Below are 13,196 nucleotides of genomic sequence, written 5' to 3' on the forward strand. Positions count from 1 at the left end.
CCCACCTTCCCGTCAGCCCTGACCTGGTGAGGTCTTTGAAGCCCTAGGAGGGAAGGGGGAAACCCCGGGGAGAGATCTTAAGGGTCCTGGGGACCTCCCATTCCTGTCCAGGGGCTGGTCCAGCCACATGCCCCTCTGGAAGGCTGGGCCCAGGGAGCAGGGGCTGTAGGCACAGCCAGGCCAGTATATGCAGTTGGCCTGTTTTTGGACGTAGTGGATACAGGCATAGTGGACCTTGGAGAGGAGGTGCTAGGAGGTTCAGGCAAGGCAACGGGTGGGGCTGCTAAAACTGGACATCCAGACCCTACCTTCTTGGCACTGGTTCTGTGTCCTCCCTGGTGTTTGGGTCTGCAGTTCAAGACCTCCTGCCACACCTCTCCCTGAAACCCTCCTAGCACAGAGTAGAAGTAGCTCTCTTAGGGGCTGCCCTGGCTGGAGCCACATGAAGGATGACACTGGCGTGGTTGCAGTGGGGTCCAGGGATGGGTAGGAGTGGTGACAGGTGGTGTGGCCAAGAGGACCACACTGCCCAGAACAACCCCTCCCATCAAGCCACTCACCTTCTGGGACCTCCTAAGACCTTGACCACAGAGCCAATGGCTGCCAACAGATCAAAGCCTGGTGGCTACCTGAGGCCCCAGTATTGGCTCCAGGATGTCTATGACGTCACAATGTCCAGCCAATTAGCTGCTGCCAATGGCACAGGAGCTGGACCCAAGGTTTGGCACACCTGCTGCCCAACTTTGGCTTAAGCTACATGAGGGCAGGGAAAGACCTGTATCAAGAGTCAAGTGTAGTTCTCTGCATAAGGGGTGCTGGGACAGACCAGCACAGATCCCAGAGGGACCCATTTAAGGTTATGTGTGTGGGTGCTCGGTTAAGGGACTGAGGACTAAGCCAAGAGGCTATGGTGACTTTAGGGTCCATGGGATGGGGTCACTGGAAGGAATACATTGCTGGGCCAGGGTGGAGGTCATGGCATATGTGATGTTTCTGAGGTTTGGGAGGGGGGCTGGCTGCCTATCCCTGGGCAAGAACAACAGCAGCACTGTGTACAATTAACAAAAAGATTTGTATTAGAACATTTACACTCAGGGAAGAAAGAGGTATCTGCATCATCAAATGTGGAATGTTGAAGAAAGAGTTAAAATAAATAAAGACTCCGAGAGCGGTTGGGGCTGGCTCAGGCTGGGACTCACAGAGGCCTCTGCGCATCAGCTCCAGGCTGCAGGGGCCACCGCCTGGCCATACTGGCCTCCTCCCCGACGCAGCACAGCTGTGCCTGGGACAGAGAGTCTCTCAGGTACTGCTGCAGCCAGCAAGCTCACTCCCCACTTTCCTCACTTATCTCTGTGACAATGTCTATCAGGCTCTGGAGCCCAAAGATATAGCCAGCATCCTGGCCCTCGTGTACCACACTGTCCTCACCATACAGCCTGCAAGTGGTGTGTGCGAAATCGATCATGCGCACGTCCACCGAACTGGTGCCGATGGGCTTGTAGGCATAAGCACCAGCCGACTCGTCGGCTGACTCCTCTGACAGGTCCTCCAAGTCCTCAGCATCTGAGTCCAGGGCCACTTCAGGCCGCTCCTTGCCATCATAAATGACCAGCAGGGAGCTTGAGTAGAAGCGGTAGGATTCTTGTCGCTCCAACACGGACTTGAGTTCAGTCAGCTTCCTAAGCACAGGGCCCAGGAGCTCCCGGCGCAGGTACCGCCCGTTGTGGAAAAACTGGAAAAGTGCCTCCTTGAAGCCCTGCACGGACAGCTTCCGTCCGTGGTACTTGTTCATGAACATGAGCTGCCCACTGCCTGCCTGGTACACCTGTGGGAGGGAGACCAGCAGGTGAGGTGCTGACAGCCAACTCAGGGCCTAGACCCTGGGGAGTGGCAGCGATATGACAGCCCTGGATCAGATCCTTTAACTTGTTAAGTACACCAGTCACAAGAGACACCGTCCTTGACAATCAACACCCACTCAGGATGCAGCCCTCTGACCTGGGTTCCATCACCAGCCCCCTGCTCAGTGTATGTGTTGGTGGAGAGGGCCTAACTTTCTTGCCTTTCTCCCCCTCCTGTCCACAGCCTCTGGACTCAGCCAGCCAGGCCAACCCCAGAGACGATTACCCATGCATGCATGCTTCCTTTTCTAACCAGAAAGTGACAGGTTCATTCAAATCTGGAATCTTTTGAGAAAACGGGACTGTGCCACGGTGGGAGAATGGCAGCTCCTGGATGCCCCAGCCAGCCCACGCCACGCACCTGCACTCCTCTCACCTGCATGCCACACACGCGCACACCAATGACTGCAGATGTGCTCTGCTGGCATTTGCGGATCTGGTTGGCTGCCTTCTCCTCTGAAGCATCGTCACCATGCTGGCGCGTACCCATCTTGAGGTCCAGGACACAAGGCACCTCATAACGGGAAGTCAGGTTCTCCAGTAAGATAAATTCTGAGTGGTTAAGGACAATGCCCCTCTAATGAAAAGGTGCTGCTCCACGGGGCCTTGGCACTCCCAGGGTACAAGGCCTGCACCCAGTGCCCCAGAGATCCTGCTATATCTCCCATGCAGGCAGCCCAGGCTGAAAGGCACCTTCAATTCTTGTCAGGGAACTGGCCTGAGAACAGCCTGGGAGACACACACATCATTTCCTGAACTCAGCAAGATGTGGGACCACGGTCCAAAAACATACTGTCCTAGGGACTTCCCCGGTGGTCCAGTGGCTAAGACTCTGCGCTCCCAATGCAGGGGGCCCAGGTTTGATCCCCGGTCAGGGAACTAGATCCCACATGCCGCAACTAAGAGTTCGCGTGCCACAACTAAAAAGATCCCACATGCTGCAACTAAAAGATCCCGCATGCTGCAATGAAGATCCCGTGTGCTGCAACTAAGACCCAAAGCACCCATAAATAAATTTTTTTTTAAAGTGACACAAATAGCAAAACAAAAATAGAAACATACTGTCCTAAATTACAAACAGAACATCAAATAAATTCAGTAAATCCTAGTCTTAAATATGAACTAGAAATATCAATATGAACTCATGAAAAGTTTTCTCTCTAAAATAAATATGTATTTCCCAGACGTGGGCACTGAAAAGATCTAGAAACAATGACCGGATGTATGAGCTCCCCTAGTGCCCAGACCAGTGCTCCTAGAGCAGGGACCAGTGAACCATGACCCCCTGCTCACCCAGTGTTGTATAACCTGTAAGCTAGGAATGAATGGTTCTTACATTTTTTTGGCTGTGTTGGGTCTTCGCTGCTGCGCGCAGGCTTTCTCTAGTTGCGGCGAGTGGGGGCTACTCTTTGTTGCGGCGCGTGGGCTTCTCATTGCAGTGGCTTCTCTTGTTGCGGAGCACAGGCTCTAGGCGCACGGGCTTTAGTTGTTGTGGCGCGAGGGCTCAGTAGTTGTGCCTCACAGGCTCTAAACCACAGGCTCAGTAGTTCTGGTGCACAGGCTTAGTTGCTCCGTGCTATGTGGCATCTTCCCGGACCAGGGCTCGAACTCGTGCCCCCTGCATCGGCAGGCAGATTCTTAACCACTGCACCACCAGGGAGGTCCACTGGTTCTTATATATTTTTATTTTTTATTCATTCATTTATTCATTCACTTATTTATTTATTTATGGCTGTGTTGGGTCTTTGTTGCTGTGCACAGGTTTTCTCTAGTTGTGGCGAGTGGGGGCTACTTTTCGTTGTGGTGCACCAGCTTCTCACTGCAGTGGCTTCTCTTGTTGCGGAGCACGGGCTCTAGGTGCGTGGGCTTTGGTAGTTGCGGCATGCAGGCTCAGTAGTTGTGGCTCATGGGCTCTAGAGCGCAGGCTCAGTAGTTGTAGCGCACGGGCTTAGTTGCTCCGTGGCATGCAGGATCTTCCCAGACCAGGGCTCGAACCCATGTCCCCTGCATTGGCAGGCGGATTCTTAACCACTGCACCACCAGGGAAGCCCTATTCTTATATTTTTAAGAGGTCAAAAACTGTATGGGGTGGGATAGGGAGGGTGGGAGGGAGACGCAAGAGAGAGGAGATACGGGGATATACGTATATGTATAGCTGATTCACTCTGTTATAAAGCAAAAACTAACACACCATTGTAAAGCAATTATACTCCAATAAAGATGTTAAAAAAAATCATAGTAAAAATAAGAACTAAAAAAAAAACTATATGTAATGCTTCATGACACATGAAAATTGAATGAAATTCAAATCTCAGTGACCATAAATAGAGTTTTATTGGAATACAGCCACATTCATTCATTTACATTATTATCTATGGCTGCTTTCAGGCTACAAATGGCAGAGTTGTGATACAGTCAGTGTATGGTCTGCAAAGCCTAAAATATTCACTGGCCGTTTACTGAAAAAGTTTGCAACCCCTGGCGTAGAAGAATGACTGAATTCACATCTGGAGTATGAAACATACATGAGCCTGTACCAGTTCTTCATACGGGAAAGAAAGACAGCCATTAGAGACTACTGTGATTGTGTCAAAATGACTCAGGAGCCTATTTTGAAAGGCTCCCACTTGCCAAGCATGGGACAATTTGAGCATCAGTAAAGATAACTGCAATGGACTAAAACACGTCAAATATGTTTAAATTCATGGGTTCATAACGATGCTGAAAACCTCACTGGTCACCTTTGGAGGGTGTTAAGAAACCATCTCATTATTCTAAATCTAGTAAACAAAGGAAAATAAACTCTTAACCTGCCTTTCCTATATGAACTATACCTCAGGATAAGCATATAGTTGATGAGGAAGAGTTTCTCTTTACAGAAGGATTCCAGCTAGTGAATGAAAAAGGAATGACAAAATGAGAAAATCACCTAATGAAAAAATGGCTCTAAGGCAACGGCAATACAAAAGAGAAAGACAACAAAACACTGTGCTTCCCCATGGACAGCTACAATACCATCTCTGAGGGATTCCTGCCCCCACACCCCCAAAACTGAACCTGAATCTGATCAAGCTTGTAGATCAAATTATCAACTCAATGGAAACAGAGGGGAAAGAGTAACGTGTAAAAGACACCACAGGATGTAATCAGTAAAATCCAGATGGTGGGCAACTCTAGAAGACCCAGTTTCTTTGACAAGAAATTTCCAAGAAGAAAAACCAGAAAGGGTATTTTAAAAGACTTAAACATTTCAACCAAATGCAATGTGTGAACCTCATTTAGATCCCCATTCAAGCAAATGATCAACAAAAATATTTATGAGACAATTAGGAAAATGGGGTCACAAATTAGACACTTGATAGTAAGGAATTACTGCCCACTTTTCAAGGAGTAATAATGGTATTAATGTTTTAAAATATCTTTATCTTTCAGAGATACATTCTGAGGTGTATACAGATAAAATGAAATATCTGACACTTGCTTCAGAGAGTGTTCAGCTGGGGGCTGCTGGGTGTATAGAGACAGTCATGACAGGAGACTGACATGACTGGGTTAACCAACTGCTGAACATCGGTGACTGGTACTTCGAGGTTCAATGCATTATTCTATCTGGTACATCCAGGTTCCCTGACTCCAAAAAAAAGAAAGGACCCTGTGTTTTCTTCATGTGCTAACCTGGTGAACCAGACTGAAAGGTCAGTCCTACCCCACCTCAGACCCTGGCAGTTAAGCACTGTTTGGGGACTTCCGTAGGAGTCTGAAAACACGAACCAGGTCCTTGCACTCCAGGCTAAAGCCCCCCCGGGTGCAGGTTGGTCCCTCCATGAGGTGCCCCTAACCCCCAGGAACCCATCAGACTCCCTCCCCAGCGCTTGCACTCCCAGACCAGCCTTCAGCCCCGAGGGAAGTAATATCTGCCCACAGTTACCACGTAGGGTGTCCTAGCACAACCATGACTAAAAAAAAATCCAATTTCTCTCTCCAAGCTCGTAGGGTCTCCTCTCACTTGCCCTCCCTTCTCCCCAAGGCAGAGATGCCCTATGAACAAAGGATACTGTACTGGTTCCGATGTTTTGCATTCTCCTTCATTCTCTGTAACTGTTGCTGGTGACACTTCATGCTCCAAGGGTTGTAGTGTTTAAGCTGGGAACTGACATTCCCCTTTTTCTCTACACTGTAGTACAAGACTTCAGATTTCTTCAGCCACTCAAATTCTTCTTCTAACTTATGGCTATAAAGAGACAAGGAGCCAATAAATCATAATGTCTGATCAAAACTCAGGGGCAAAGAGGCATGAAGGAACTTTCTGGAATGATAGGAAGTTTGATACTTTGATGTGGTGGTTGTTTTAGTGTACACATTAAACACTTCATTTACCGTAGTATATTATACCTCGACAGTTGATTATTTAGAAACTTTAATTTTTATTTATTTCTTTTCTTTTTTTTTTATGTTTTAGGCTGCGCAGCATGCAGAATCTTAGTTCCCCAACCAGGGATCGAACCCGTGCCCTGTGCATTGGGAGTGCGGAGTCTTAACCACTGAACCTCCAGAGAAGTCCCAAGACAGCTGATTTAAAAAAAAGGGGGGGGGGTCAGCTCGCTGTTTTTCTACAGTTGTTTTTCTACAGTAAGGAAAACCTTCGATGAAAGAACAACCTCTGCCTCCAGCCCGCACCCTGCAAGGCAGCCTTCACTGCCCTCTTCTTCTAGGCAGTACACCCCCTGGCTTCTGGTACATCCAGGTTCCCTGACTCAGAATGCTGGAGACTGAAATTCCACGAGAATAAGTCAACCTACTTAGCTACGTTTTTTTTTTTTTTTTTTTTTTTTACAGTTAACATTATTTATTTATTTATTTATTTATTTATTTATTTATGGCTGTGTTGGGTCTTCGCTTCTGTGCGAGGGCCTTCCCCAGTTGTGGCAAGCGGGGGCCACCCTTCATCGCGGTGCGCGGGCCTCTCTTGTTGCCCAGCACAGGCTCCAGATGCGCAAGCTCAGCAACCACGGCTCACGGGCCCAGCCGCTCCGCGGCATGTGGGATCTTCCCAGACCAGGGCTCAAACCCGTGTGCCCTGCATTGGCAGGCAGATTCTCAATCACTGCGCCACCAGGGAAGCCCAGCTACGTTTTTAATATATATATAATTTATCTTTTCACAAGCTCTGCCAAGGTGTGGCACTTGGAGCGCTCTGCCTATGGGGATCCCCAAGATTTGGTTATGCCCAACTGACCATTCTGTCTCCCACTATCAGTGAACAACCTGAGGTGATGGGATGGCTTCTGTCTGGGTCACTGCTACATCCCCAAGATGCCACATAGGGCCTGGCACAGGGCAGATGCAGAAGCAGTGAGTGACTGAAACTTTTTTACAGCTGCCACTAGTTGTTTTACCCGAAATGGCATGATATAACTCAGAGTCAATTAAAGAGAAGCTGGGCACGCCATGTGGGAACTGACCACTGAGTGACGAGGTACCTACTAATAAGTCCATAGTGTGAGTCCTTAGCCCCAGGGGACTGGGCTGTAACTGAGATCCCTCCTCTCCCACGGAGTCCAGTCTCCTCTCAGTCTATACCCACCTCTTCATCTTCTCCTCCTTCCGGTGCTGCCGCACCCAGTCCTTAGGGATCTTTTCCGTTTCTAGGACATGATGTTTTTTGTTCGTCCACCTTAGCAGCTTACTTTTTGGTTCACAGTCTGAGTTATCTACACTGTCCATAGTTCCGTGGTCCCCTTTTAATGGATATGCTATTAAACACAAGTTCCTGTCTTCATCTTCTTCAAAGCGCACAGATACCACACCTGGAAGAAGGGTGAGGAACAAAGAGGACTTTTAATTCCATAGGAAGATGTGTTACAAATAACATGATTGTAACATTTATTTTTTTCTTACCCTGTTCCTTAGTCTCTATGTTGCCAGAGGCCCCAAACTCATCTGCAAACCTAACAAATATCAAAACATCTAGAAAAGATGACACCATACAAGACAAGCAATTAGGGAGCAAACATGGCTGAGAGTTTTCCTCTCTGATGCACTCAACAAGGCAAGAGCCAAAGAATTACAAGACACATTTTTCCATCATTGAAAATGTTTATTAATTTTTATGTAATTCCTCTAATCCTAAGAGAGACGTAAAAACATTTGCTCTTTATATCTTGTGGGAATTTTTAAGGCCCTAAACAGTAACTCCAACAGCCTTGAGGCTTGCTTTAAAGCAGAGCCTGAACAGAGATTTGCCTGAGGGGTAAGAAGCATCCAACAGTAAGGGAAGACTGGGCAAGCAAAACAAAATAAAGGAGCAAACGAAACAAACCACACAGCACAAAAGACACCCTAGCAAAGGCTTCTTGCAGCGCCCCCCCACTGGGCACCCCAAGCCTTTTGCCCTTCTTGAATATATTGCTTTATTGGTCTTTGCAGTCTCATGTCACAAAAGAACAAAATGAACACAAGGCAAATAGGGTTGGGCTGGGAGCACAGACGCGTAGCGGCCTTGAAAGCAGCTCTCCCCGAGTCTCTAGAACCTGCCATGTGTAATTAGACAGTCTTTGAGGAGGGGGCTGTCAGGTGGGAGTGTTTCAGCAGGTGCCGATGAGTGCCTTACAGCCGACTGGCTGAACACTTTTCCTCCCAGGCCTCTGTGGCCTGGGATCACTCAATTTGCTCAGTCCTTGCTGCAGGGGAATGCGTGCTCAGAGAGACGACACTTCTGAGGTGGGTACCTGGCTCTGGGCGCAGAGGAGCCGGGGTGGGGAATTCAGGGGACCACATTTTCCTGTGGCCATGGGAAAGAACCAGGGAAAAAATGGGGGCAGGGGCAGCCAGCTAACAAGGGGCCTTTGGCTTTGTCCTGGAAAAAACAACAGAGAAGGACCAAGTGAGGGCCCCCAACTCCCCCACCCCAACCGCAACACACATGCATATTCAGAGTACAAAGAGAGACGCCCAGTACATTGTCTTCAAAGAGCATGTTTCAACAGTTCCAGAAGAACCCAAGTTGTTCAAGAGTCTTCTGCATAACCAGGCAATGCAACTTTAAAATTAATTTCCTTAATGGATTCTTCCTGATTTACAAAGGGTCTCCGCCCTCCCCAGGAAAGACCACACCATGCTGTTGGCTGCTGATTCCCCCCCCACCCCCACCAAAATGCATTATAAAAAGGAAGAAAGAGTCACCATATGTGAATCAAAGGGTTGCTGTAATAAAGCCATTTCGGGGACATTCCGTAATAGCAAAGGGCTTCAGCTAATCAGCACAAGCCTCCCACTCCTGCATTCCATCTGACTCAACTCTGCTCCCAGCCTACCTAATCAACAGGGCTTCTGGTTTCCTGGAGGACAAAAAGCAGGCGGCAAGCATTCTGGGTAAAATCCTCCCAAAGTCTTCCCCGGATGTCTCCTCATGGGGGATTATGGGTTACCGAGATAAAGAGACACCTGAACATAAAACACAACTACACTTCCACCAAAAATAAACTCAAAACAAACCCACAAAACAGAATTGAGCAATCTTACCGGGACTTGAAAACTGAGGGTGTGAGGTGCTGGGCGGAGGGCCAAGAGGAGAAGGAGGAGGGAGAAAACAGAGTGAGTGGGAGGGGTGAGGGCTCCGGGGATGGCTGCCTGGGCCTTCCTTGGCCGCGACGGCTTGCATGTCCTTGCCAGGCGCTGGCGACCCCTACAGCAGCTGGGGGCTCACCTTTGTACTGGGGAGTGAATTGTGCATCTCCGCAGGAGGGTCTCGTAGAACTGGTGCTCCCTCGGGACCAGGGCTTGCACAGGGTCGTCTCATTGAAGCGGAGCACGCACGAGTGCCCCCCGACCTGGTGGACAAAGGGCTCCAGCAGGATGCCCTTGGCGCGGGGCTCCACGTCCATGGCCCTGAAGGCTGGGCTCATCCTCCAGGTGCAGGCAGCAGGGAGAAGGGGGAGGCAGCGGGGTCCAGCGGCCAGGGCGTCCTCTGTCGTCTGTCCGTGCGTCCGTCTGTCTGGCCTCAGCTCCTCGGTTGTGTGGGCCAGGACGCTCTGCCGGAAGCAAAGAGTGACAACGGAGTTGGAAAGGGACAGGAACAGCCTTGGAGGTGCTAGCCCTCCTCTTCCAGCAGAAAGACAAAAAACAGCCTGAGCTCCCGCGGGTCCCGCCCACGCCGCCCACTTCGGCCCCGCCTCCTCCCACAGAAACAAGCAGCCAGAGCTCTCCCCCGCGGGCCCAAGCCGACTGGCAGGGACAGGTTGCGGGACCCTTAAACAGCCCCAATCACCCCACCAGGCGTTAGAAAGCCACTACCGCGAAGCCACGACGACGAAATTGTGATTTTAGGTAAAATCACAATTTCAAACCTAATACTCTGATTAAATCTTACCATTTTCTAATAAAATTGTTAAACTTACAGAAATTGACATCCAAGTCCCTCCGTTAATTATATAAATATATTTTAATAGACTTTATTTTTTTAGAGCAGTTTTAGGTTCACGGCAAAATTGAGAAAATACTGAGATTTCCCATCTGCCCCGCATATGCATGGATAGCCTCCTCCATTATCAATATCCCCCATCAGAGTGGTACACTTGTTACATATGATGATGAATCTATACTGATACAGCACCATAGTGTACATTAGGGTTCACTCTTGGTTGTTAATAATGTTTTTATAAAATGCATTTAAAGGGAAAACCTACTTATGCACCATCTAGTAAGATTTACTCCCCCAGGGTGCGCACACTGCCCTGCTCAAGGCCAAAGACAAGCCCCATTAACCTTATTAGCAGTGGAGCTTGGGCCTAGCTTTAATGATTAACGTCTGTATCGAAAAACAACTGATCGAGGCTGGCTAACTCCTTTTAAAAAGATACACAGAAAAAAAAAAAAAAAAAAAAGATACACAGTATTCTAGGTCACCAACTATTTTTATCCGTTCTATCCCCATCTCCAAAAGCTGGGGCTCAACCTTTAAACCAAAGTTGCATTCTTGGGGCACTCAGGGGTCTCATTCACTGAGATCCAGGAACTTAGGCCTGACTTCAGATCCCCAAGCACAATGGATCTCAGCAAAGCACACCTCTATGTGCCTGTGGACCGTTTCAGGGTATGTCAACCTCATTCTGTTTTCTGTCTATAATTTACAGACTACACAGTTGCTACTAGCACTACTAACGGGGCTTGGGCTACATTTCAGTACCTGTACAGGTTTCTTACTGGGAACTCCTCCAACTCCCATGACTCCAACTGAGATGGTGGTGGTGAGAATGGGTTGGTTGGAGATTTGCCCACTGTCCTCTAAGGTGGGTAAAGCACCCCAGTCTATGCTAGGCTCACTATAGGAACTTACTTCATATGGTCCTCGGGATACTTTCTATGAGGTAGACACCTCTCTCCCTATTGGAAACAATGAAGCTGATTCTGGGAGCTGAGGAAACTCATCCAGGGCTAGGGACAAGAAGCCAGTTTCCAAATGAACCTCAATCTGTTGGATGCCCCCACACGGCTGCCACTGGGGCCCAAGGTCTCTGGCACATCTGCCTTGGTATAGCACTTAAAAGTATATGGGACATTTACCTTGTCCTGTGACAGTGCTTTCACCGTGTATTTATATTTTCTGTTTATAAAGCAGCCTCTTTTAAAGAGTTTAGGGACTTCACTGGTGGCGCAGTGGTAAAGAATCTACCTGCCAATGCAGGGGACAGGGGTTCGAGCCCTGGTCTGGGAAGATCCCACATGCCATGGAGCAACTAAGCCCGTGCTCCACAACTACTGAGCCTGCACTCTAGGGCCTGAGAGCCACATCTACTGAGCCCATGCACCGCAACTACTGAAGCCCACGCGCTCTAGAGCCTGTGCTCCACCACAGGAGAAGCCACCACGATGAGAAGCCCATGCACTACAACGAAGAGTAGCCCCCGCTCACAGCAACTAGAGAAAGCCCACGCGTAGCAACAAAGACCCAACGCAGCCAAAAAATAAATTAAGTAATTTTAAAAATAAATAAATAAAGAGTTTAGCTGGTGTTAATCTCTTCCTTTCAGAGAGAACCGACAGTGGGCGCCCATTGGACTCAAGGATTAGGAATCAATAAGCTTTCCTATATGCAAACAGCAGAATACCAAAGGTTCTGATTTCTCACCTGGCACTACCTTCTCATTACAGAAGCCCTCGGGAGGGCATGTGCTGTGAGGAGTCCCAGGACACAACACAGGCAATCAGCTCGAAGGATGAGTACCTTCCAGCCATTCCAGGCTCTCTCCGGAAGGTGGAGCTCTGAGATGCTTGGCCACGCAAGCCCTTTAGGTTTATAGAGACCAGTTCACACCAGTTTTTCAGTAGTGAAAAAGACCTCTTGAGTAAGAGCAACACAAAAGGAAAGCTACTGACTCATGATCGGTCTACCAGTACCCAAGCAAGAACCAGGTACCATAATTATGAAACCGTGAAAGCACAAGATGCTCCCCATGGGCCAGGCTTTAGAAACACAATTCAAACCTTTCATAAACGTGTAAAACTCTTTTTGTTACTACAGCAATGCCGACACCAATGCAATCCCTTTCCAATTCTGTTCAAGATTCCTTAAATGTATTCAATTAAGTAGAAAAAAAATCTCTCTCCAGGCATCTCTCTTACCCATTCCCCACCTCCAGCGAAAAATCCAAAACAAAAACTGGTCCTTCATGGCAGCTCTCTGGAGTATGGTTCGTGGGTGTGGCTGGAGGCTGAAAAGCCCAGTGAGGGCCTATACCTCCTTCTCCCAGGTCTCCCATGTGTTCATTAGCTGCTGGAACTTTGACACAGAACCTTGCCAACCCTCCCGCCAGCACCCAACTCTGGCAGTCCACAGGACATTGCTCCCCAGAGAAGAATCATCATCTTAGGTAGAGAGGCAAGGAAAATAAGGCCCTTTCTCGCCTGTGCCAAGCCTGATGACAGAGGAAACTCCTAAATGGTAGAATTAGGGAGAAAATTGATCCTGTAGTGAGGTGGAGCCAGATTCTAGTCCCAGTTCTGCCATTCAATTGCTTGGAGGAAGATTCCAAGTCCCTGCTCCCTTTGGGTTCCAGTTTTCTGGCCTGTAAAATGAGGAGGAGAGGCCTGGGGTAGATCTCTACTCTGTGGGTAGTATAATCAAATTAGTGAGTGGTAATCAGCAGTTTGTTTTAATCAAATAGGAAAAAAACAGTAAAAATCATTGCATTGCACATAATAAGGTAAGTCCTGTTTTGTGATTCTTTGATTTCAATTATGTTCAATCTCTCAATATGAAGATAACTATGGCTTCTCTATACAACATACTTCTTACAT

General features: G+C 48.4%; 1 protein-coding gene across 1 annotated transcript in view; it reads right to left on the reverse strand.

Moving 5' to 3' along the window:
• Positions 1-1,053: 1,053 nt before the first annotated feature.
• The window catches only part of IP6K2 (inositol hexakisphosphate kinase 2), a 30,737-nt gene continuing 18,594 nt past the window's right edge, over positions 1,054-13,196 (reverse strand). The window contains 7 exon segments of the mRNA XM_036869336.1: positions 1,054-1,825; positions 2,278-2,453; positions 5,957-6,132; positions 7,486-7,708; positions 9,607-9,632; positions 9,634-9,676; positions 9,679-9,931. Coding sequence (XP_036725231.1) covers positions 1,325-1,825; positions 2,278-2,453; positions 5,957-6,132; positions 7,486-7,708; positions 9,607-9,632; positions 9,634-9,676; positions 9,679-9,805 — 1,272 coding nt within the window. The 5' untranslated portion in view covers positions 9,806-9,931 and the 3' untranslated portion in view covers positions 1,054-1,324.

This window comes from Balaenoptera musculus, chromosome 11, assembly GCF_009873245.2.
Source record: "Balaenoptera musculus isolate JJ_BM4_2016_0621 chromosome 11, mBalMus1.pri.v3, whole genome shotgun sequence".
Lineage (NCBI taxonomy): Eukaryota > Metazoa > Chordata > Mammalia > Artiodactyla > Balaenopteridae > Balaenoptera > Balaenoptera musculus.